This window comes from Biomphalaria glabrata, chromosome 8 (genome assembly GCF_947242115.1).
Source record: "Biomphalaria glabrata chromosome 8, xgBioGlab47.1, whole genome shotgun sequence".
NCBI classification, from domain to species: domain Eukaryota; kingdom Metazoa; phylum Mollusca; class Gastropoda; family Planorbidae; genus Biomphalaria; species Biomphalaria glabrata.
The window spans coordinates 19,342,897-19,369,546 of NC_074718.1; the positions used below are offsets into that span (position 1 = coordinate 19,342,897).

The 26,650-nt window shown below is 35.6% G+C and overlaps 2 protein-coding genes across 3 annotated transcripts in view; one reads left to right on the plus strand and one right to left on the minus strand.

The window, feature by feature from the left end:
• The first annotated feature begins 4,218 nt into the window (after positions 1–4,218).
• LOC106065138 (uncharacterized) lies at positions 4,219–23,568 on the plus strand. 2 transcript variants are annotated; one of them, XM_056039012.1, is made up of 4 exons: positions 4,219–4,590; positions 7,387–7,450; positions 11,977–12,048; positions 21,090–23,568. In XM_056039012.1, exons 3-4 carry the CDS (start codon positions 11,983–11,985, stop codon positions 22,494–22,496), a joined length of 1,473 nt encoding a protein of 490 aa, XP_055894987.1. In that variant the 5' UTR covers positions 4,219–4,590; positions 7,387–7,450; positions 11,977–11,982; the 3' UTR covers positions 22,497–23,568. The 2 variants fall into 2 exon arrangements, with proteins under 2 accessions (XP_055894987.1, XP_055894986.1); XM_056039011.1 differs by lacking the exon at positions 7,387–7,450.
• Positions 23,569–25,841: 2,273 nt separating this feature from the next.
• The window catches only part of LOC106065137 (sodium channel and clathrin linker 1-like), a 46,286-nt gene continuing 45,477 nt past the window's right edge, over positions 25,842–26,650 (minus strand). Inside the window, exon 19 of the mRNA XM_056039009.1 lies at positions 25,842–26,027. The gene's annotated coding sequence lies outside the window, so the exon portion shown is untranslated. The remainder of the gene's footprint in view (positions 26,028–26,650) is intronic.

Sequence of the window (26,650 nt, forward strand, 5' to 3'; positions counted from 1 at the left end):
TTAAAATAGGTCTATCCCAATACAGTAGATAATTGGTTGACTCCAGAACCTCCTGTGGTGAGTAGGCCCATTGTAAGGAGGCGTAGGGTAACGTGGGGCATAAAGCCCCTTCTAAGCTTCTATGGCCTGTCAAAGCTAGGTTATTAATATATTTGTAGCTTAAATTTATTTTTCAAGTAGTGCAATATGTCTACTTTACAAATAAGTTTTAAAAATGATTTTGTGTCAAGGCATTTAAAAATTATTGCATAAAATGTAAGAAATTGAAAAAGGGTCTCCCCCTCACCTGGGACAAAAAGCCCCTCCATTAGGCTTCATACCCCAAGAGCAAAATTATGGAAAATAAAGTGTTTTTTTGACTTCATAGATGCTTTTTATGTTACATGAAATATAGTTTTAAAATAATTGTAGGCAAAAAGTTATGCCAATTTTCATATTTTTCACCTCTTAGATGCTTAGTCTTTTGTGTATAAATTCAAAGATGTAATTTTGTTTTCTAATAATTTAAGTTTGTAAACAAGATTAATAAAAGATAATTGATTAAAAAGAAATACTGAAGCAAAAATAATAAAAATTAAGAACCTTCACGATTATTTAAGTGTTTTTCACCCGAATGCATCAATGTATTTGTGTATCTTCTTATCTTATCTTATCTTATATAATACAGACGTTACTTCAAAAAAGAAGATGATTACGTCCTACGGGTCATGCATTTAGTCATGCATATTAACAAATAACTTAAATTTTGCCAAGTCACTGGTTTTCCTTGCTAGCTCAGGCAACTGATTCCATGTTCTAATAGCACTAGGGAAGAAGGAGTATTTGTACAAATTTGTCCTAGCATATGGGACGAGGAATGTGCCTTTATCTTTGTGTCTTTCAATGTTTTTTTATTATGTATGTAATTATATATATATATATAAATATATATATATATATATATATATATATATATATATATATATATATATATATATATATATATATATATATATATATATATATATGAATTATTTTGTTTTTAAATAAATTCAGCTTGTAGTAAACAATGTAAATGATAATTGATAAAAACATAATAAATGTAACGAACAGATTTGAAAGTATAGGTTAAATATTTAATAGTTATACATATAATGTAAGTTAAGTTATTTATCTTCACAGCTGATGCAAAAAAAAAAAAAACTGATTGCACAAATTTTCCTTCTAAGCCTTGACTGCTATTATGGAACCAAAGATGGCAATTTTGACATTGATTCCAACTTGTACACTAGTTTCTTCATAGTAGGTCTAAAAGCAGCTACTACAAGGAGTAACAAAGCTTCTAAAATATGGTACCCAGCCAACAAAGTTATGTGCCTATAATTTGGGTTGGGTTTTACAAATGCTTCAACCATTTTCAAAAGCACTCCCGTACCCTACTTCTTCCAATCTGATCACATGTCAAGGCAATGTGCGTGTGTATGTATTAGTCTCGCAACTTGATTAAGGCGACCTAGATAAAGCAGGACATGCTGTCCTATATGAGTACCCACGTTTCCTTCAGTTTGGCATTCGTCAACAAAAAAAAATCGAATTTCAAAAAGTTATTATTATTATTAATGAAAAAAAAACACTTAAAGATTGTTTTAAACACAATGTTCCTTTTTTCTTTGAATATATATAAAGAATATATTTGCAATAAGTTTGAAATCCGAATTTACGTCATAAATGTTGATTGAAGCTTGTCTGGGTATAGTCTTAGAGAGGAAATCCAAAGCCAAGAGTTTTATTGCATCTGAGTTTCATAAATTCGTACTTCTTATCTTATCTTATCTTTCGAAATACAGACGTTACTTCAAAACAAAAAGATGATGATTTCGTCCTACGTGTGTCCCAAGGCCAATCTAGTCATGCAGGTTAATTAATGACTTAAATTCTGCCAAGTTATTGGTTATCCTGGCTGACCCAGGCAACCCATTCCATGCTCTAATAGCACTAGTGAAGAATGAGCATTTGTAGAAATTTGTCCAACAATCCCCTTTAGTAAGAAGAGTGCATATCAAAAAAGGTTTCAGTAAAAGGGTAGGACGGGTGCAGGTCAAATTAAGTATAATAATGAAGGAGGCTTTCTAGGGACATTCGAGGTACTTATAGCGCAAGTACGCCTGTAAAGGGCGCGATCGTCGAAAGATCGTCTTCGTGTAACTGTAAACTGTAAAGTAAAACGTCTTGTCGCGGACTTTGTTTTCGTCACGCAAAAGTCGTTTATATAACGATGTGCAGCAGTCGAGATTCGACCGTGTTGACATTTAGATAGTGGAGAAGAATCGCCTTAGCGGCGACGTTTTGAAAGTCTTCTTCCAAAAATAAATAAATCAGTCAATATTATTGCAGACACTTCTAACGAAAACGAAATGTCCTACTTCTAAGATGAAACATCTCTTCCTGGACATAGTTTCATGTTTCGAACATTGCTAATAATGCATTTTTTAAAAATATTTAAACATCAATTTATAACTAGAAAAAACATTTTTGTCCATTGTACCTTGAAATATTTTTTGAGAGAGAGAGAGAGAGAGACAGACAGACAGAGAGAGAGAGAGAGAAAGGAGGAGGAGGAGAAAGATCCTATTTGGCGTGTTAGTGTTTCAAAAAATGCTTTATCGCACATTCAAAAGCTCTGGCTTGGCCCTTAGACCAATGTCAAGACTATTTTTAGATATGCTTTAGGTCAACTTTCTTACGTTGTGTCAGTGTTTGGATCCAAAGTCTGTGTGTTGTTTTAACGAGAGTCTTTATGTCTTGGATTGTTTCTACTCACATCACAATAACCTACCAAAGTCTGTGTGTTGTTTTAACGAGAGTCTTTATGTCTTGGATTGTTTCTACTGACATCACAATAACCTACCAAAGTCTGTGTGTTGTTTTAACGAGAGTCTTTATGTCTTGGATTGTTTCTACTGACATTACAATAACCTACCAAAGTCTGTGTGTTGTTTTAACGAGAGTCTTTATGTCTTGGATTGTTTCTACTGACATCACAATAACCTACCAAAGTCTGTGTGTTGTTTTAATGAGAGTCTTTATGTCTTGGATTGTTTCTACTGACATCACAATAACCTACCAAAGTCTGTGTGTTGTTTTAACGAGAGTCTTTATGTCTTGGATTGTTTCTACTGACATCACAATAACCTACCAAAGTCTGTGTGTTGTTTTAACGAGAGTCTTTATGTCTTGGATTGTTTCTACTGACATCACAATAACCTACCAAAGTCTGTGTGTTGTTTTAACGAGAGTCTTTATGTCTTGGATTGTTTCTACTGACATTACAATAACCTACCAAAGTCTGTGTGTTGTTTTAACGAGAGTCTTTATGTCTTGGATTGTTTCTACTGACATCACAATAACCTACCAAAGTCTGTGTGTTGTTTTAACGAGAGTCTTTATGTCTTGGATTGTTTCTACTGACATCACAATAACCTACCAAAGTCTGTGTGTTGTTTTAACGAGAGTCTTTATGTCTTGGATTGTTTCTACTGACATCACAATAACCTACCAAAGTCTGTGTGTTGTTTTAACGAGAGTCTTTATGTCTTGGATTGTTTCTACTGACATCACAATAACCTACCAAAACCCGACAAGATTTAAATTATATTTAAAAAAAAAAACAAACAAACCCAGACATTGTGCTTGAAAAGCGATTGTTTGAAGTTTGGCCGGTTTTATGGCTACGTCCCTGCCCCCCCCCCCCCACATCTCCTGTAGATCCCTTGCCAGACCACTGAGAGATGCAAATGTGTGTGTGTGTGTGTGTGTGTGTTGCAGGACTGATGCTAACGTATTTTTTTTTCACTTAAAAAAAGCGCATGAACAATCTCACAAAGAGAGGAGCAAGTGTGCTACACATGTGCACTTAATTAGACAATAAATTAGAACACCCAGATCTGTTGAATAAAGAAGAACACCGTGATCTGCAACTTTTATTTAAAATGTGTGTGCATGCTAAATTTGTGCAGTCTATGTTCCTTTGTTTAAAACATTTCAATTCCTTAAAATCATTTTCAACCTCTATAGTATCACAACATTTTCAACCTCTATAGTATCACATTTTCAACCTCTATAGTATCACATTTTCAACCTCTATAGTATCACAACGTATTCAACGAATGGCGTTATGATTAGAACCAACTTTTGTTGTTTATTTACTTCAGTTGGGAGAGGTGCTATTCATAATGCATTGGTATCTATTACAAGCGAGACTAACCAGCAACCCCTGCAGTCGAAACACCTCGTGAGTGAACTGTGTTTACAACACAACACACATGTAGCTCACACGGGCTATCTGTGCCACTCCTAGCCTTGTGTCTGCTGCTGGCTGTGAACGTGTTTCAAAGTGTTCCATTGAGATGATTAAATGAACAGCAATTTTTTATTGTCATCTCAAATTAGACGAAACAATGTTATCACTAGAACTTTTGATTCAGAATGTTTAATACGTGATTAAAACGTCGGCCTTGTCATCTCTACTAAAACAAAAGTGTGTACGATTCTCAAACAACTTTATCAACATGCATAGTGTAGACTTCACAAGTTGGAGTTGTTCACTTAGTAGTGAGTATACATTTGTGTGACTAGATCTAAATAGAATTAGTTCACTTTGGTCAACTTTTCAGTAAAATACGTCAAGAAATATTCAGTCTATTTTCCACTCTGGGGTTAGATCATATTTTTGTTTGATTTATAGATCTATATTTCTCATTTTGAAGCAATGCTATATAATTGTTTACTTTAAACAAAATTAAATTCCAAATTACAGACAGACCGTCATTTTTAGTTTTCAATGTTGAACGTATTGATTCCTTTATTCTTTTAATATCTAGATTCTGAACCCTACACATGCGATTAATTGACATTTAAAACAAGTAAAATAAAAAAAAATACTTTTATAAAAAAAAACTTTTAAGAGTAATTGTATCAATTAGTTTGAATCAATCATGGAATTAATTTGTAATGTATAAAGAATCACAATAATAAATCTTTGCGATTGGAAATATTTTAACAAATCGTTTTTGTTTATCGCACTTTCATGCTTTTAGCTTTCTCAATGCACTATGGATCACTCACTTGTGTGGACCAATGGGGGGGGGGGGGGTCTGGGAGAAGGTTTTTTGCTAGGTTTTTAAAAGCATTTTAAAAAAAATGTTGCGGGAATTGAATTCGAACTTCAGGACACCAGCGTCCTTTATGAAGACCGACACGCTAGCCACTGGTCTAGACAAGTGCTTATAGATACCTATTGTTAGTTTTAAATGTTTAGTCGACAACGTAATTCTCTACACAAGGCTTATCTCCCCTTAACTAGTTTCAATGGGAAGTGGGAGAAATAAGGTGTACAAAATCTGTACCAGACTGTCAGGGAGTCGATAGAAGCTTTGTCATTTTAAAAAATGCTTAAAATAATTTTACTTGCCACGTGGTATGAGCTTTGGACGTTCCTGTCGTCCTGCTGAAATCTGAATGTCAAAGTCTATATTAATTGATAGAAGAAAGTGTATCTTTCTTTTTTTAATGACGGATTGTACTTGTTTTGACTATAGGGTACAATCAGGGGCGGTTTGTTCTTTATTTGTTCTAAAAAGCATTGTGTAAAGTTTAATAATGTATCTAAAGTAGTTAGCTTAATGAATTATATGACTTTGAAACTATATAATAATCTCTATTGCTAAATGAATAAAGTAGAACACTTAGAATTGGGAATCTCTAGCTGCTAAAAAAGTCCTACCATACAGGCGCGGTAGCTGAGTTATAAATATAAAGCGTATGGCTTCCAAACCAGCGGGCCCTGAATCCTGGTGAAAACTGGGATTTTTTTATTTTGGGTTCTTTAAGGCGCCTCTGAGTCCACCCAGCTCTAATGGGTACCTAACATTAGCTGGGGAAAAGTAAACGCATTTTGGTCGTTGTGCTGGCCACATGACGATCTGCTCTTTAAGATTTGGCCAAAGAAACAGATGACCTTAGCATCATCTGCCCTTAAGCTGGCAAGGAACTTCACTTTACTCACAAGGTCATATGCATGGAAACCTAGTTTGGCTGAGTGCATCTTAGATGCTATCTACTCACACAACAGAACATTAAGTCTACTTGTTTGAAGGAAATTTAATATCCTTACATTTAGTAAAAACTGCTGTCAAGATTGTTACATATTTTAGCAATATCTTTGTCCTATTGGCATTAATATTTCTTAAGGCGTTGAGCCTGTTCATTCATAAATGCATGTCTTTATAAGGTGGGCGAATCTCTAGTGCTTGAGAGAAAACATTCATCATTTTACTACATTCTTTTGCACAGGTTTCCAGCAATAGTTGCTTTTTATTGTATTTATTTTCTGCTTCTTCTTTTTAGATTCTTTTGATTCAAATCAAAAAATGTCTCCTGTGTTCAAGGGAATCAAATGTTTTGTTTTGTTTGACATGTTTCGGATGTTTCTTCATAGTTGAAGATAATTTACTTCGTAGTCCAAACCTCCCGCAGGACGACGGGGGATGGGAGCGGGCAGGGTTTGAACCCGGGACCATCGATAAGTCCGAACGACAGTCCAGCGCGCAAACCGCACGACCAGGCAACCATAATAAATCTTTGCGATTGGGAATATTTTAACTAATTGTTTTTGTTTATCGCAATTTCAAGCTTTTAGCATGCTCAATGCACTATGGATTTATGAAAGACTTCATAGTGGGGCAACTCGATATCATGCGACAACTCTACCAAGCCAATAAGAATTCGTATGTGACTGGACATATCATTTATAGGACTTGGAACGTTGTTGTTGATCCCTTTATAGGTTCATTTGAACGTGAAGTTTGTATCTCTATAAGAAATAAAGGCCTTAAGTTTCTTGTTTATCGTTTGTATTAGGAATTGACGTCTACTAGAAGCACTACATACGGATGTAGGCTAGGCTATTAAAGACAATGCTTTAGATAAGTATTAGACTTTATTAAGTGTAAAAGATGTTGTTTTTTTACATCACGACCCTCATAGTGCTGCTTTACTTTTAAAGAGAATATTATACCATCTTTAAACAATTTACTGGTATTCATGCGGCCCTTTCGGTGACCCTAGCGGCTCAATTGGGTACAGACCCATCGGCCATTCGCCCAAATGCCCATATAGCCAGTGCGTACCTGGGCACACTATAGGATAGTAGTCCTAATTAATGTGCTTAACTTGGTATTTGCTATGAGCAGAATTCAATACCCATGACAATTTATTTAACTAGAATTATATTTCATATCTACGATAACATACAATACAATAGCATAACTAGCAACACCAACAGATATTTTTCAACATATATGCTAAATTTATATTTCAAAATATTATACTTGTAATTTTTGTATTTAGGTTAGAGTTAGTGAGCTGCACATTTTTTACAATAGAGCAAGTGAAAGGAACTACCTATCTCACGGTATGACCAAATAGTTATTTATGCAATTAAACACATACTTAATGACAGGAACCTTTCTATCACATGAATCTAACAGAGAGAATTTTTCTTAATTCGTGTAATTTAAAATGTATTGATATAGATCTAAAGGCCTACATTTTTTTTTAGTAATTATATATATATATATATATACATGGGCGTAGCCAGGATTTTTTTTCGGGGGGGGGGGGGGGTTTGGGGGGGGTGAATTTTTTTTCTCCCCCCCCCCGGCGAAAAAAAATTATATCTATTTATGTGTGTGTGTGTGCGTATAAAATCTTTATTACATTCTGACACTTCATTCTTTCGGAAGACGTTTATTGTGCCCTAGAATAGGTTCTTCCATGAGTTAGTGGAAAAATTGTAGATTCTCGGACATTACTAGCAAAGGGGTCTGGGGGAGCACTAGGAGCTCCTCCAGCGCGGGGCGAAGCCCCGCCGCCAAGCACTATTTCTGATATTGAAAACCAACAAAATGCATATTCTGAGGTATCTACAGTGCATTTTCCTGCTATTAAAAAGTTCTATTTCAAAAACCTAATGTGTTATTCTTACTGACTTAGACCCTCCTACGCTGTTCGGAGCATTTGACGTCAAGCTGTTTCCATAAAAATCTGTCACTGGTAATGTCTGAAGCCTCTTCCCACCTACTATGAGGACCTCCATGAATAGTGGCGTCAAGTTGTACTAGGATTTCATTGCAACTCTTCTTATGCTTAATTCATTTTGTCGGAGAACATGTCCCGCAAACCTCATGCGTCGTTCTCTCACAATCTTACTAAGGGGTCGACTCCCATTTCGGCATAGGATTTCCTTGATTTAGACCCGATCTCTATAACTGACTCCTAAAATCTGTCTTAGCCATTTTTGTTGAGCTACATTTAGTGTTTTTCGATTTCGGTAGATGACTATTCACTGCAGTTTATTAATGGAGCCCTGCCACTGGTAAAAATGTGTAACCTCTCTTGAATACGCTCTTGGAATTAAGTGACTGTAGTTTGCTTTAGATTTTATATCGAAAAGAGAAGTTTTAACGTCAAAATCTTCTGTTGGGGGTTTTCCACCTCAAAATGCTCTGTAGGGGGATCTTAAACTCAAAACCATCTGGAGGGGTTTTAAACTTTAAAAAAAAGCCATCTGTAGAAGAAGTGTTTAAACTCAAAACCCCCGATGGGTTGGCTACGCTCAAATAATTTTAGTGTGTAATTTGCTTTTTTTTTTTATATTGAAGATGTATTTTTAGCACCAAACCCCTCTGAATGGGAGTTTAAACTCAAAACCCCTTTCGGCAACGTTCATAGCATTTTGAGTGCGTAATTTGCTTTTTTTTTCTTACACTGAAGATGTATTTAAATTTGTCCTCAAACCCCACTGGAGGGGAGTTTAAACTTAAAACCCCTTTGACTACACTCATAACATTTTTAGTGTATAATTTGCTTTGTTTTTATTATTAAAGAGATATTTTTTACCTTCAAACCCCGCTGAAGTGGGGTTTAAACTCAAAACTGAGTCAAAACAATTTAGCCACGCTCATAACATTTTGAGTGAGTAATTAGCTGCTTTTTTTTTATATTAAAGAGGGGGTTTATCGTAAATTTTAGACGGGGTTTTAAAATCAAAATCTTCCTTAACTGTGCTCTTGGAATTAGGGGATTTTCGTTTGCATTTTTTTTTGTTTTGTTTTATAGAAGAGGGGGAGTTAACTGCAAAAACCCCAGGTAGGGGGTTTAAAACTCAAAACCCCTGGTAGGGGGTTTTAAACTCAAAACCCCTAGTAGGTTTTTTTTTAACTCGTACCCCTCTGGTAGGGGTTTTAAACTCGAACCCCCCCCCCCGGTAGGGGTTTTTAAACTCAAAACCCCCTGGTAGGGGGTTTTAAACTCAAAACCCTTTTGGTTGTGCTGGGGCAAGTGATGGTTTAGTATTAAAATCTCACCTAAAATAAACAAAATCAAAGCAAAAAATCAGTCACTAAATTCCGACTCCCCCCCTTCGGGGGGGGGGGGATTTCATTTCGGGGGGGGGGGGGTTGAACCCCCCCCCTGGCTACGCCCATGTATATATATATATATATATATATATATATATATATATATATATATATAGTTTCCTTCAGGTTCAATTTCCACTTATTAGCTGTATTAAAATAGCGTCTGATGACTACAAATATGTGACTGTGGATATGTATTAAGGATTGGTCTCTTTACAGGGCATCAAGATATTCGAAATCAATCCTATTTACTTTTTCTTTTATTTCCTTCAGCATCAGCGTCTAGAACACAAGCAAGTTCTTTTGTTCCCATAATATTATCGAAATTTTTATAGGATCTTAAGTCTAGAAAATAATTTCAGCTTTTTCCTTGCTGGTAAGAAATTTAATTTAGGCTTCTGAAAGAATTTATTTGCAATATTTAATATTTTAGGCTTATGTTTTGTAACAAAAAAAATTTACAATTCTTTCAGTTTAGTACAAAGACCATTCATTTAGTTTTAAATTTTTTAAAAAGTCAACCTTTGAATAACGTTTTGGCCGCCCCAAAAATTTGGCCGCCTGCGTGCACTGCACACATTACACACTAGGTAGTGGCGGCCCTGCCACTGAAGTCACACAAGAAGTTGCTAAGGGAAAATAATCTTCTCGAAATGTGAAATGCCACAGAGATTGGAAGAATTTATTGTTCCGGTTTATTCTACAAATGTGTTTACAGGGATGTAGTATTCTATTAGTGCAATGTATGCTAAAGGGAAAATTCAAATTGTTTTTGGTAATTGTAAAAAAGAAATGTAATACAAATGTTCATTGTGTTTATTTGCAAACAGTGTCAGTAGGTCACAGGATGGGAAAAGTTCTTAGAAGAACTGAGTACAAAATTATATTTGTAAATAAAGTCTAAATGAGCAATAGTTGATTAATTAGCGAATGAGTTAGCCAGTGATATCTCTAATTCTATATATATATATATATTCCGTGTTTTTGTTTCCAAGTCCTCCTATAAGCTTGCACATTCTTCATGGGCTCGAAAGGCGGGAACTTGTACTTTGTACGTGTGTCTCGAAAACGGCTCAAACGATCTGATTTTTCATGTATTATATTTTAGGAAAAAAATAACTACCTTATTGGTCACACAGTACTTGAAAAATCCATTCCTACTTTATGAAGCTGATGGTGGTGTATGATGTCTAGTCATTTCTTGTCATCTTTCATGACTGCAAGGAGTCAACCAGTCAGCTTTGCCTGGCAATTATTCTAGCTCTAGTCTAGTAGTAAACATGTATGTTTTTAAATACATTTAAATTGATGAAAAGACGTAGCCTAAGCCAAGTTAAATTTTACGAAGATGAAGTCATTCTGAAACTGAAACCGTTAAACCAGTTTTCACTGAGTGGTCAGTTAGCGAGTGATTAAGTCTCCAATATAAACATAAACTTTAAACTTTTCAATTTCCGTTTTCCAACTACAATAACGTTTTCCACTCATGGAGAGAATGCAAGCTAATAGTAGATTAGTAATGATTAGGTCATGATTAGGTCATGATTAGGTCATGATTACCGAAGTAAAAAAAAAACGCTTCAGAAACTAATCAAAGAGCTTCCCCAGAACTCCAATCTATATTAGATTTGTAAACTAGCACTACTGACTGAGATCTTTTAATCAACAAAGAGACGCGGTTCTGACAGATTCGCAGCCTGAACACCGCAATTCGAGAAAAGCCGCAAGCTTTCTATAAAAAACTTGGTATTTTATTTTCGGTAATTCCCCATGAAGGCGCAGTTAATATATAATAATAAATCATTCAAAGAAATAGCACAAAAATTCTGTATTTCTAAAGCCAATTATTTCTTTGTTCCTAAGTCCACTTAATTGTATTTGCCTTACGTCATTTTCACTTCCTTTTAGAAGCGCTCGAAAGAAATCCTAATAATGATACTTTGTAGCCTTGTCGTTTGTCTACATTCAAAAGGAGTTAAACGATTACAATTAATAAAACCAAATTGATATTTCCTTTTATTTAGAAGGCACAATGCCAAAATAAATGTAGCGTGGGGAACGGGAATGGGTGATTTAATGGGGTGTTTGGAAAATGCGTTATTTGTCTGCATATGTAAAGAAATCGTTGCGGTACCTAATACCAGTACATGGCTTGCCTTGGGATGAAACGTAAGGACGTTAAGTGACGTACACGTCCGTGTCCTGATCGATGCAGTCCCTTAGTTTCGTTAGATTTGAATCATCTTCTCTTATTACATATTTGGTCCTAAGTGCTGACTGTATCTATCTGTAATATGTATGCTTATGATTAAAGGATGCCAAACAACAACAACAAACAAACAAAATAACAAAGGTGCTAGACATAGAATAGTTGGATGAGCAAAGGAAGGGAGAGTCTGACACCAATAGTTCATAGTTTGGAAATACACTACTTCGCTAACTGATAAAGTCCAAATAAGTGTAATGGAAATTGTGTTGTAACTTTTTATTTGATTTTTTTTTTCTTTTTTTTTTTCAGTGAAATATGTATCGAAATAAAATCCAATTCAATGGTAAATCGCAAAGGAACAAATTTAAAATGGCATACCTGGTAAGTCAAATTTAATTGTATTTGCAACGCCTGAGAACCAGAACCAAACTCTGCTTCTCATGCAATCAGAATCACACAATCTCTCAATTGTACAACTATTTCCTTTTTCCCTAGCTGAATAATCTAGATGAGCTGAACAAAAAATTATGAATCAATTAAAATTAACTCGAATGCGGCCCATGAATTTAACAATTATAGATTTTTTAAAGATTTTCTATGAAAATTATGATATTTGTCGAGTTGTTTTTTCATCATTAAGTTTCATTAACTCTTATCCTTCAGGCCAGCTTGTGTAATTGTATATGTGTACGTGTTTATAGAGCTACAATGAACTGGAGGCAATTCTAAAGAGAATGTAAATTTGATGAACTTATGTTTTGACAATAGAAAGTAGATTCTACAATTGTAATAAACTTATATCTACATTTTTATGCATTTTACATCAGTTTAAAAGTAAAGGTGATAAGAGAATATATACGTTAGCCAGGCTCTTAGGGATAAGAGAAAGTAAGTTAGAATGTAAGAGAATGAAAGTTAGCCAGGCTCTAAGAGATAAGAGAAAGTAAGTTAGAATATAAGAGAATGAAAGTTAGTCAGGCTGTAAGAAATAAGAAAATGTAAGTTGGGCTCTAAGAGATAAGAGAAAGTAAGTTAGAATGTAAGACAATGAAAGTTAGCCCGGCTATAAGAGATGAGAGAAAGTAAGTTAGAATGTAAGACAATGAAAGTTAGCCCGGCTATAAGAGATGAGAGAAAGTAAGTTAGAATGTAAGACAATGAAAGTTAGCCCGGCTATAAGAGATAAGAGAAAGTAAGTTAGAATGTAAGACAATGAAAGTTAGCCAGGCTCTAAGAGATAAGAGAAAGTAAGTTAGAATGTAAGACAATGAAAGTTAGCTTTAACTTTCGTGTAGCACGTGCCATCGCGGCCTCCTTTGGCAGACTTCAAGAACAAGGTCACGGAAAGAACTCGGCAGCACATCCACAAAACTGAAAGTTGACATGTAGTCCTTCGATTACTTTTACATGAGTCCTGCACTAGCCTATATTCTTACCACATCCACAAAACTGAAAGTTGACATGTAGTCCTTCGATTACTTTTACATGAGTCCTGCACTAGCCTATATTCTTACCACATCCACAAAACTGAAAGTTGACATGTAGTCCTTCGATTACTTTTACATGAGTCCTGCACTAGCCTATATTCTTACCACATCCACAAAACTGAAAGTTGACATGTAGTCCTTCGATTACTTTTACATGAGTCCTGCACTAGCCTATATTCTTACCACATCCACAAAACTGAAAGTTGACATGTAGTCCTTCGATTACTTTTATATGAGTCCTGCACTAGCCTATATTCTTACCACATCCAAAAGCTCAACTCCTTCCACCTCAGCCAAAAACAATCTGTCCAACGAATTGATTTGATCACATAATGGATTTTGAGATCTTACACTTGTTACAGATAAACAGTTTCATTGTCACAGCAAACAAAGTTTCCCACGAATATGGGCTGGATATGTAGTCCATGTACGGACATGTAGTTCGTATGTCTGAAAATCGCCTCTCCAAACGACTTTTTTATGGGGAGTTGTGTACTGGAAAGCGCTATCAAAATACACAATAGATATAAAGACATTATCAAGTGCTCTCAACACAAGAGAGAGAAAGACATCATCAAGTGCTCTCAACACAAGAGATATAAAGACATCATCAAGTGCTCTCAACACAAGAGATATAAAGACACCATCAAGTGCTCTCAACACAAGAGATATAAAGACACCATCAAGTGCTCTCAACACAAGAGATATAAAGACACCATCAAGTGCTCTCAACACAAGAGATATAAAGACACCATCAAGTGCTCTCAACACAAGAGATATAAAGACATCATCAAGTGCTCTCAACACAAGAGAGAGAAAGACATCATCAAGTGCTCTCAACACAAGAGATATAAAGACATCATCAAGTGCTCTCAACACAAGAGATATAAAGACATCATCAAGTGCTCTCAACACAAGAGAGAGAAAGACATCATCAAGTGCTCTCAACACAAGAGATACAAAGACACCATCAAGTGCTCTCAACACAAGAGATATAAAGACATCATCAAGTGCTCTCAACACAAGAGATATAAAGACACCATCAAGTGCTCTCAACACAAGAGATATAAAGACATCATCAAGTGCTCTCAACACAAGAGATACAAAGACACCATCAAGTGCTCTCAACACAAGAGAGAGAAAGACACCGTCAAAAGCTCTCAACACAAGAAGAGATATAAAGACACCGTCAAAAGCTCTCAACACAAGAGATAGGCTACAAAGACACCGTCAAAAGCTCTCAACATAAGAAGAGATATAAAGACACCGTCAAAAGCTCTCAACACAAGAGATACAAAGACACCGTCAAGTGCTCCCTCAAAGAATGTGAAATTGACAACTCGGAAACGCTAGCTCTTGATCGTCCCTCTTTAATAAAAAAACTAAAGCAAACTACAGTCACCAAATTTCATGAGCATAGCCAAGGGCGGGGGGTTTCATCAGTATTTGCAGTAGAGAGCGAAGAAAAATCAAGATTACAAACTCAGAGGCGGCCCCGTTGGATCCCTGTCGGATCCGCCTATTCGCAAGGAATATTCAAGACGTGATTTTATTTGGATTGTCAAAAGTAATAATGTTTCAAAGATTTATTTGCCGTTGTTAATTTTTTTCTTCTGTCTTACATGTTTCGAATGTTCTTTCAAAATTAAAGATAAATAACTTCCTTGTCCAAACCTCCCGCTGGACGATAGGGGATGGCAGCGAGCTGGGTATGAACCCTGGACGTCGAGATAATCAGTCCAGCACAGCATTGGTGCCCTGAGTTCTAATAGAATTTATTTAAGCAGGATCAAAGCCGCATTTTTTTTGTGCGTTTTGTCTGTCAGTCTGGTCTGTTCTTCATGTGAATATAGAAAAACAACTTAAGGCTATGTGGGACACTTGACACCTTTTTTTTAATTAATTGATCAAATTACTCTAAACTTTATATGTATAATCTCTATGAATAACCATAAAAAAAATGTGGTTAAAATTGTTTTCTTATAATGGTTATCATGGCAACGGCCGCCATATTGGATTTTTGTTTATTGTTTTTAAATCGCTAAGGCTCTAAAACTATTTAAGCTATTGCCAAATAAAAATATACAATGTGTAAATCAATCATACCAGAACATTTTCTAGCATTTAGTTTCTAAATATAGTATAACCTTTTTTTTAATAATTCAGACTTAGAAAATGTAAGCAAGAAGGAGTAGTAAAAAATATGAATTCCATCAAACTTGTCCTGCTTATTACTTACACCACGTACAACTTCTTGCTTACATTTTCTAAGTCTGAATTAATATTTTGTCTTAATTGCAATAAAATACTTGAAAAATGAAAAAAAAAATATTTTTCTATAGCAACGATAGAAAAAAAATTATTAAAGTATGAACGCAATAGATTTAAGTATATATAATAGATTGTTCCAGATGTTTTTATAAATAGTAAGAGAAAAAGAGAATTCCAGATCAATGTAACACCGTTAATTAAGTTTTTGGGATGGTCTTGTATAAAAATTAGATGTACCGCAGCCTTGTGGAAAGATTTTCATACCATACTTTGGTGTTTGGAAGTTGTTTTCCTAAAAAATCGTAACATAATATTAACGACAATTAGATTTTGTAACGTTTTAGCTAGAAAATTAAAGGTACTGTAAGAGAGAAGTGAGATTTTACATAAAAATAGAGATAAAATATTTTTCATAAAAATCCTGAAAAACATTTTATCGTAAATGTGAAGATTATTTGTTTTATTAATTAGAAGAGATATTTCGGCTATTTGGCGTTAGTAGATTTTTCATATAAAATTCGGACATTTTTCGCGACGATTTGTAGAAAATGTAAGTATTGTAGGTCGATTTCTTTTCAAAACAAAATCCGGAACATTCTTTATCGATTAAAAAACTTTTGTAATGTTTCAGCAAGAAAATTCAATGTAAAATACGTCTATATTTTAGAAATTTGTTTAAACATGAAAATACGGAACAATTTGATATCGATAACTAAACTATAGTAACGTATTATCAATGAATATAGGCCTAAGTGTAATATTAGTCAATTATGCGATTTCAAAAATTGATACTTGTCAATTATGCGATTTCAAACAATCATTTAACATAATTCATTTTTTATAAAACAATATCCGGAACTTTTTACATTTAATATTACAGTCAGGATAGTGATTTTGATTTAACATTTATATGCTATTTACATAAAAAAAAAACGGAACAACATATGTGTTTTTGCAACGTTTAAGCATGGAAATTAAATGTAATATAGGTTAGAAGAGCAAACAAACATTCATTGGCATTGATTAGTTTTGCACAAAAACATCTGGAACAATCAATTGTAAATACTTAAAACTATTGAGATGTTACGGGAGGAACATTAAAGGGTAAATCAGATTTTCAATAGCCTATAGAGTTATTGTTTTTTTTATTTAAACCGACCGACCGACAAAACGCACAAAAATAAGCCTCTTATGTTTTTCTTTGTTAATATATTGTAACATTGCCTCCCTTACATTTACTTGTTTAAGAATCGGTGTATTTTTATGAAAAAAACGCTTGCATAATTAATTTTATAAATTAAACGGTTTGCTTTTAGAAAACCAAAAGTAGCCGTTGCGCCTAAACTTTTCAAGCCGCATCGCTTGGTGAAATAATATTTTTGATATCTCTTCTAGTTTTCGAGATCTGAGTGTGACAGACGGACATTTTGCACAAACCTAATAGCGGCTTTTACCCTTACGGGGGCCGCTGAAAAGCCGGCAACTTTGTTACGTAACTAACCCATGGGCGTAGCCTGGATTTTTTTTGGGGGGGTTGGAGGGGATTTTTCTCTCTCTCCCCCCCCCCGCCACACACACACATATATATATATTTGTGTGTGTGTGTACTTAATAGATCTTTATTACATTCTGACCCTTCTTTCTTTCGGAAGACGTTTATTGTATCTTAGAATAGGTTCTCCTGGAGTTAGTGAGAAAATTGTAGACACCCCACACTTGCCACCCAGGTGGTCTGAAGGAGCGCTGTAAGCTTCTCCAGCGGAGTTCGTGGGGGGGGGGGGGAGCCCCATCGCCAAGATTTATTTCCGGTATTTAAAGCCAAAAAAAATGCATATTCTAAGGTATCTATAATGCATTATCCTGCTATTAAAATTTTTAGTTCCAAAACCTAATCTGCTATTCTTACTTACATAGGACGTAGATCTCCCGCGCCGTTAGGCGCATTGGGCGGCAACCTGCCTCCACAAAATCTGTCACTGGCAATGTCTGAAGCCTCTTCCCACCTGGTGTCCACTGCTCTGAGGACCTCCATAAAAGTGTGGCGGCAAGTTGAACTAGGATATCCCTGTTTCCGCTTTTCTCGTAATGGCCTTATCGCAACTCTTATGCGTAATTCATTTTGTCGGAGAAAATGTCCCGCAAACCTCATGCGACACTCTGTTACAACCTTACTAAGGGTCGACTTTCAGATCGGCATAGGATTTCCTTGATTAAGACCGGATCTCTATAACTGACTCCTAAAATCCGTCTTAGCCATATTTAGTCTTTTTTTTTTTCAATTTCGGCAGATGACTTCCATGCTATTCACTGCACTTTATTAATGGAGCCTAGCGACTGGTAGAAATTTGTAAACTCTCTTTGCTATGCTCTTAAAATTAGGTGACTGTAGTTTGTTTCAGATTTTATATCGAAAAGTTTTATCGTCAAAATCATCTGTTGGGGGGTTTTAAACTAAAAAATCTCATACAATTTGGTGACTGTAGTTTGCTTTATTTATAATATTGAAGAGAGGGGTTCTACACCTCAAAACTATTTGTAGGGGGATTTCAAACTCAAAACCATCTAGAAGGGTTTTAAACTTAAAGCCCGCTGGAGAAAGGGGGTTAAAAATCAAAACCCCTTTGGCTACGCTCATAGAAATTTTAGTGTATAATTTGCATTTTTTTTTTATATTGAAGAGTTATTTTTTTAGCTTCAAACCCCATGGGAGGGGGTTTAAACTCAAACTCCCCTTTGGCTACGCTCATATAATTTTGAGTGTGTAATTTGCTTTTTTTTATATTGAGGAGGTATTTTTTAGTTTCAACCCCGCTCATAGAATTAGGTGACTGATGCATGCTTTAGTCTTATATTGAAGAGCGGGTTTTATCGTAAACAAATTTCGGAGGGGGTTTTAAAATCAAAATCTTCCTTGGCTGTGCACTTGGAATTTGGGGATAGTCGTTATTATTATTAGTTTGTTTTATAAAATTCAAAACCCAATAGGGTTTGTTGGACTAGTCCGTTTCGTTTCTTTGATTAAAAAGTATTGGGCCGGAAGTCGCTTTTTTTATTTTTTTATTTTATGACTATTTTACCCAAGATCTGTGTTGTTTTTTTAGGACTAGCTTATTTCATGTACCCGGCATTTTCCGATACACAATTTAATACACAAAGTAATTGTTGAAAAAAAATGTAGTGATCTTAAACTTTAAATGATTACTTAAAAAGGTGTTACTCTAATCAATTTGAATATTATTTTGTTATGAATGTCACTGTTTATTTTGTGTCAGTTCTAGTTTCTTAAATTTTTCTTGAGTAAAGGGGTCGTTTTTCTCCTAATGGGTAGGCCTACTCCGCACTGAACTGTCGTAATGCTCCGTACAGAACCACACCGTTGAACTGTGCTGTAGTCGACCGTGTTCTGAACTCCTGTCGTGAAACCGCTTTCTCAACCGTCTTGACTGCGACACCTCCGCTCTTATATAGGGTCCCTACTGGCCTTCTCGAACCGGACAGAACGCCCCTCGACGTTTCTAGGTGGTCAGATGACTACAACCCTCGTGACGCTCCTGAGCTCTGTTCACGACGTCGATCCTACTCAAACCTTCATGTTGATACTCGTCTCGGCTGACCGTCGTAACTCGTCACGGTTGACCGCTCGTCTAGCGCTGGCCTGGGGCGATTTGCGTCGGCTGACTACACTTACACCACTACCCCCATCTGTGCCACCACCAGGTTTATAACAGTATTATTAGATCTATGTCTTATGTCTATGTCTATATCTAATTAATTCTAATAATCTAATAATTAAAAAACTTTAGTCTTTATTAGTATCTAGACTTTTTTCTTATAAAAACTGACTATAGGCATAGCATAGGCTAGACTCGGCAATCGAGTCTCAAGATAGAATCTATACTATTACTAGATCTATTCGATTTTTATATATAGATCTAGACTAGAATTAGATTATATATGTAAATATACTAATGGAGAGATGATATGAGGTGTTAGCTAATAGCGTTGCTCAAGAAATAAACCTGGGTTTGTCTAAACTCTAATACTTGGTATGTAATAGTAAAACAGCACCTACCTAAATAAATCGAAACTAGCAATCAAAAACCTATATTTATTGTAGTATATATAGGTCTGTGGTTGTATTTTATATAGCCTTCGTAACTTCTTCTATAGAGAAATGACTTTTTGTAATTTCTTTTACTGAAAATTGGGCTATTCGCGTCTGACACATATATAAATTTTATGTTCAGCAACAAACCCTATTGGCTGTGCTGGCGCAAGTGATGGTTTATTATTAAAATCTCACCTAAAATAAACAAAATCAAAGCAAAGAATCAGTCACTAACCCCCCCCCCCCGGCTACGCCCATGAACTAACCTACCCGTGCCTTGTATGCAGCTGGCATTTCAAAGCGACGAAATGGACATGAGGGAAGCGTGGTCGAGAGGCGAAGTGCTCTGGAACTTGGCTTGGCTACCTATGAAGGGGGCTCGAGGCTCGACACCCGACTCGGGCAGAGTATTGTTAACTGAGCGCCTGAAGGCAGCACGGAGATACCCCCTCCCTCCCTCCCCCCCCCCCCACAGGTCCACAACTGAGATTGGACCAAAGCGCTTTGAGCATGCTTTAAGCATGAAAGTAGCGCTATATAAAAACCATAATTTATTTTATTTATTACTAATTAATGATTGTCCAATAAATTAACAAAGACGCTTGACCAATTAATGCTATACTGCAATACGAGCAATTCGTGTATATATAGCCTACATGTAACGACTCCAGGATCTCTGGAAACACTTCATGAACGACACTGCCAACTCAAAGAACATTAGGTCTACTATGCTTCCTAGATATGTGAAGTGGTCTACCACGTTAAGTCAAGTCAAAGTTCCCCTTTATATAGGGCAGATGATGTAAAGGGCATCTGTTTCCTGTGGCTTACGGTTAACGAGTTTGTCATGTGGCCAGCACAACGACCAACCACCTTTACTTTTCCCTAATGTCAGGTACCCATTAGAGCTTGGTGGACACAGAGGCGCACAAAGATCCCGAAATAAAAATCCCAGTTTTCACCAGGATTCGAACCCGGGACCCCCGGTTCGGACGCTAAACGCTTTACCGCTCAGCCACCACGTGAAGTGAGTGTCCGGTGATCTTTGGAGCTTAGATTTGATTGATTGACTTCTGGAACAGGACTTCTGTTTTTCCGAGGTTTATAGTTCAACCAAAAGAACATTTCTAGATGTATGTGTATCAATGAGAACATTTTTTGTGATGAATGACATTGTTCCAAACAGCTTTCCATCAGCTGGAAGAACACCTAGGAATCTAGGGAAATAAGCACCACCATTGTTAAGCCAATACTACTTTATGAAGCAGAGTCCTAGATCCTCACCACTATAAAACAGTTTCAGAAAAACTGGCTTAGATCTAGTATGAACTGAAGTGAAATTCACATCCAACACTTTTTAAAGGCGTTTTAATATAAGAATCTTTGAAAACAATGTTTTTTTTACTTTTTTTACTTTTTATTTTAATGCACCATTTGCCAAGAAAAAAAAAGAAAATTGTTTCGGAAGTTTTTATTTTTAACGTATGTTTTTAAATATTTGAGCAGTTGGATGATTTATCTGAAGCCGCTAATAACATTGTCTTTCTTTATTTCAGATTTCTAACAGAACATTAGTCAAAGTAATTTGTTTGCTGATCACATCATTGTGTGCTTGGATCATGTACTTCATGTACATGACGAGAAGAGCAGAGGATGCTTTCTTTGAAAGTCGTTCTAAGTTCAATGATTATGTAAGGGAGATAATGTTCGAATCAGATCTAAGCATAAAAGCCGACTTTCCAAGCAACCGAACTGATCAGAAGACTGTAGCGGTAAATCCTTTGGTTTCAAATCAACAACATGACAAGGAACGTACATTTCTAACACCAACGGTCACATCCTCTTTGGCACTGTTGACGGTCACATTAAAGCAGTTTCAAAGCTCTGACGATGAAAATCTAGCAGCAATTAACTCCCCAGCTAAAGCTGATTCTCAACAAAACAATACAGAGCCTGGATATCTTGTCTATCTTTGTGACTCGACGCTATTTTGTGGCGGATGGGGCGATAGGCAAAGAGGAATAACGTCGCTATATTTTGTCTCTAAAATTCTGGGCCGCCAATTTAAAATTGTAATGAGCACGCCTTGTGACCTGTCCAACTTTTATGTGCCCAACAGAGTAGACTGGCAAATAGACACCACTTTGAAAGAGTTGAAGAGTACGGAAATCAATTCCATGAACAATGATAGATTTTTTCAAAACCTCAAGTCTGGGGATTTCAATCAAAAATTTCCTTATAAAGTTGTTTTTGTTCGGACCAATTCTGATTTTTACGACAGGGTGATGAGATTTTCTTCCTATTCACCTAGAATCAAACATTGGAAAGTGCTGCTGGATGCTAGAGATAGATTCAGGTGGGCTTGGAATGATCTTATGAAACCCTCGCTCATCTTACTTAAAGATATTGAACATATTGTGGGTTCCAGTTTTCTGATTAAAAAAGGCCTTATAAACAAACCAATAGAAACCAGACAGCAAATCAGGTCTCTCTATGACATTGATAATTCCACATTAATATGTGGTCATGTCAGAATAGGAAAAAATCCTACGATACCGATGGATGAGGATCTGTATAATTTTAAAATGACAGATTTGCCAACTTTGCACAGATTTATGTTAGCCAAAAGCCGTGTTAGTCTAGATCCGTACTTTTTTGTTGCCACCGACTACGATTATGTCAGAAAAGAATCTTTGCTCTTTTTTGGTGATCGTCTCATTGACTATGGCGGTCAAATCATGCACATAGATCGTCAGAGAAACGGACAAAGTGTTTGCAGTGGATTGGAAGTCGCTTTAATTGACCAGTTATTGTTGAGTCTCTGTGATGTACTGGTCATCTCCAAGAGTGGCTTTAGCAGATATGCATCGTACTTAAATAATTCTACAGCAAACATTTATATTTTGGAAAACGGACAAATAACACAAAATGTCAATAAAAACTTGAGACCAAAAAGTATTTAAACCATTCATAACCTTACACTGCTGGGAAGTGTGTTTCGTGTGCAAATATCTAATACATTGTTTTATTGCTATAACCTGTCAATAGTTTTGAAATAACTTTTAAAGAGCATGCAAAAGTAACACAACTGTTAGAATGTATACATGTGTAAACTTGGTAAAAAAAGTATTGCTGACAAAATGTGCCGTTACGATAATGTGTTTCTTAAAACGCACTTGTTCTCTAAAGGCTACACTTTTTTTTTCTGTATGCTGTCAAGAGGGAAAGTGCTGAATATAAAACAGGAATGAAGAAGTCAGCATAGATCTAATATAGGCCAAAATAACTTTTCCTAAATACCAAATACAAATGTTTAATAGTAGAAAACAGTGAATTACATTCTGGTGTAAGCCAGTAACTTGCAGTCGATGACACTTTATCAAAACAAATTGATATGAATGAGTTATGTATGTGTACCAAGAAAAGTAGGTGAAAAGGAATGTTATAAGGCAGTGAAAAAGTGGGATGGAGCGACCCTCAGGGGTCGACGACAACTTACAATGGGTCCATGTGAGTGAAAAATATGAATTGGGGGATTTATGCTATTGGATCTCATTTGAGCAGGTCGTGACTTCATTTGGATTTCCCATGAGTGGGATTGTATACCCATGTACCTTAGTTAATCCTGTAAATGTATTTGAACTATTTTTTCTCATGTTAATAACATATTTAAATAGCATACTTTTTGCCTACACCTAACTAGTATTTGTCCTAAACATGTTGACAGGACAGATATGATTATTTGAACATTTGCTTCCTTCCGTGTCGAATCAGCCATTGTCTCCGCATGCGACACATTTTGAAGTCATGACTCTAAGAACTATCCAAGCTGAACGAGCAGTGACCACGATGCTACCTTTCTTTGAAATACTTTGGACTAGACCCAGTGGAGAAAATGTTCACTTCCACAAAGGGAAATGTTTTCTTGCTATATCTCGCTAGGAAAACCTTCGACCTTTAGGCGTAAATATGGAGAGAAAAAAAATCAAACGTGTGATTTTTTAAAATGTTTTTTTCCTCTTCACGTCACTATAATTAGAAATAAATAAATTCGAAGTTTATGATTTTATATAAATATATTATGGCTTTTATATGGCACTACTTTCATGCTTATAGCATGCTCAGAGCGCTTTTAGTCCAATCTCATTTGTGGACCAGTGGGTGGAGGGGGTATCTGGGAGAAGGTTTTCCGTGCGCTCAGCTAACACAACTCTGCTCAAGTTAGGTGTCGAACCTCGAGCCCCCATCAAGCGAACTTAGCTTCTCGACCACGAATACAATATAAGCTAATCATGGAGGTGTATAGAAAACCGGAAAACATGTGAAACAAAAAAGTTATAAAGGTTGGTTTAGATATATAATTAGGACAGATGAAGGGGGTGTAGGCTAGCGTTAGAATGAGGTTACACAAAGGTTTCCGTCGAAACTGTTATAGCCTTTGAATTACTCTAGCGTAGCGAAACATGAGTATCACGGATATTTCCACTCACAGGCCAAAAGTTTTGTGGGTGAGCATTACATCTAGGCTTCGATTCATGGAGTATGTGTGGGACCTTGGCCGAGTTGTGTTTTCTTCGCCTCACTTTTTATTTGTTGACGTATTCCCTCACTATTAAATGTCCCAGTAAATAAATAAACTGAAAGTAATCGATCTAATGTCACAACCGGCTGCGCATGAGTTGGCAATGAATGAGAAGTGGGCTCATATTTGATTGGCCCTGAGGCATTTTGGAGTTTTCAAACAAGAGTATACTGTGATAAGTCGGCGATCAAAAGCAGTGGCAGAAACCGGTGGGTAAAGCTAATAAATAAATATATATCACCAGTCTACACATAGGCCTAAACTTAAAAAACAAATAAATAAATATATATCACCAGTCTACACATAGTTCTAAACTTAAAAAACAAATAAATAAATATATATCACCAGTCTACACATAGGTCTAAACTTACAAAACAAACTCCATTAGCCGGATTGTGTTTCTTAATAGTGTGTGCGATTTGCTTGTGACTTTTGTCTGCAAGAAGACAAAATAGGTCCATACCTATCCCAACATGCCACAAACAAGACTTTTATAGTGTCAGCACTACGTCCATTTGTATGGGTACTGCATATCTATATATTTCATTATTTCAATAGGATCAAAACCTGCCTGATAACCTTCAATGCAAATCCTAATTAACAGACTCACAGGAGTAAGTTGCATCAAGCTTATAAGACATAAACTCACTTCTTGATTTTGTTGGAAATAAAATATGTAGCATTCAAACTAAAACTTTTTCATTGTCATGAATACATGTTGAAAATAGCATATGATCGTCTCTTGAAAGTATGTGTGTGTATTTACATATATATCAATTTTTGAAACAAGTGTAAAAAAGTTAATTTTTAATAGTTGTTACTGTGTGTTTGCGCTAATATATATGGTCGCGTCTGAAGCCACAGGGCTATTGCAATGCAATTTCTTTTCTTTTTATCAATAATGGAAAATTGATCTTATAAATTGATTGTAAATAAACAAGAATGTATTTTGTCCAATGTACATGATTCTACATGAAAAGTGTTTACTTTTTGGTTCTAATTACAATGCATTTTTCTATGGTTCTAGTGCTCTTCTTCCTTGTCTTAAATAGATCATTTGAAATAGGATTACAGGGTGACATAATAGCAGTATACAGAGGTATCTCATTTGGCCCTCGCTAAGTTATTTCTCATTTATAACCTGAGTAATCAAGAGCATAATTTAGTCTTACCTTTAACGGTATTTTGATGAAATGGTCTGGGATTTCTTGCAGAGCTCTGTTACAAAACTTTCTTCTTTTTATATGGCCTATCTTTCAAGCTTACAGCATTCTATATTCACTATGGTCCAATCTCTTATAGAGACCTGTTTGGAAAGGGGGGGGGGGGGGAGATTCATGTGCTTCACTAACAATTCAGCTCAAGTAAGGTTCAAACTCAAGCCCTTTTGATAGGTAGTTAAGAAGTTTGCCATTCAGCCACTCATTTCACACACAATCTTAAGTAGGCCAGATCCCAAACTAATTCTATTTTCTAACCTCAATGTTGGCAGATGTGAAAATGTGCTGCCTAGTGTTTTTTTAAGCTACAAAATAACTAACACTTTTTAGTTGGCAGAATGACTATGGTTAAACAGAAACAAAACATAAATAAGCTTAATGACTAGACTTATTCATTTTAAATCATCATTCCTATTGACAAGTCCTGTTAAGTAAGGTAAGATACTTTTTTATTAATTAAGTTATCTAATGGTTTCTTAGTGAAGAAAAAATATTAAGAGAAAAAAAATACTAAAATAATATTTAATAGTAAAACTATTTAACATGACTGATATGCAATACATAATTATGTCAAGACTAACAGATCTAGTTTTGATGACATAAATAAAACCATCATTGTCATCTATCAAATTAAAAACTTGATATTTTCTTTTCAAAATGTCCACACTCTTTCACTCTTGTCAGATAATTTTCTGAAAACAAATAGTTGAAACATGTATGTAAATAAAATGTAGAAAAAGTGCCAGAATCTGGCAGTCAAAATATTACAATGAGATAGCTTCAAGCTGGTCTTTAGTCTGTTTATCATTCTTTGAACTCAAAATTGATTTCACCACCGCAGTATGAAGCTCAATATTGGTTTTACTTTTGGAATTATACAAGCAGAAACTGTGACAAACGGTCAGGAAAAAAAAACAACAGAAGCTGACAAAATAAAATAAAAACCTAAAGCAGAAGTCCACAATAAAACTAAAAAACTTCAGCTGTAATGTCTGAATATGTTAAGAACTATTAAATGTATTCACTAATTACTTTACATCTAAGAAAATGGAAACAATGATTTCATTCCAAGAAAATAAAAGAAATAATGCTTCTCTAGAAATGTTCATGCATTTAAATGTTGTCTATTTACTTTGATCCTCATAGATGGATAACAAGCTGGATGCCGTAAATGAATTCTGCTATCTGGGATCCACAATTCAAGATGACCTGTCTCTAGAAGAGGAGATAAAAAAAAAGGCATAGGGAAGGCTGCCTCGACCTTTGCTAGACTCAGGTCAAGAGTTTGGGAAAACTAGAAGCTCACTACAGTGAC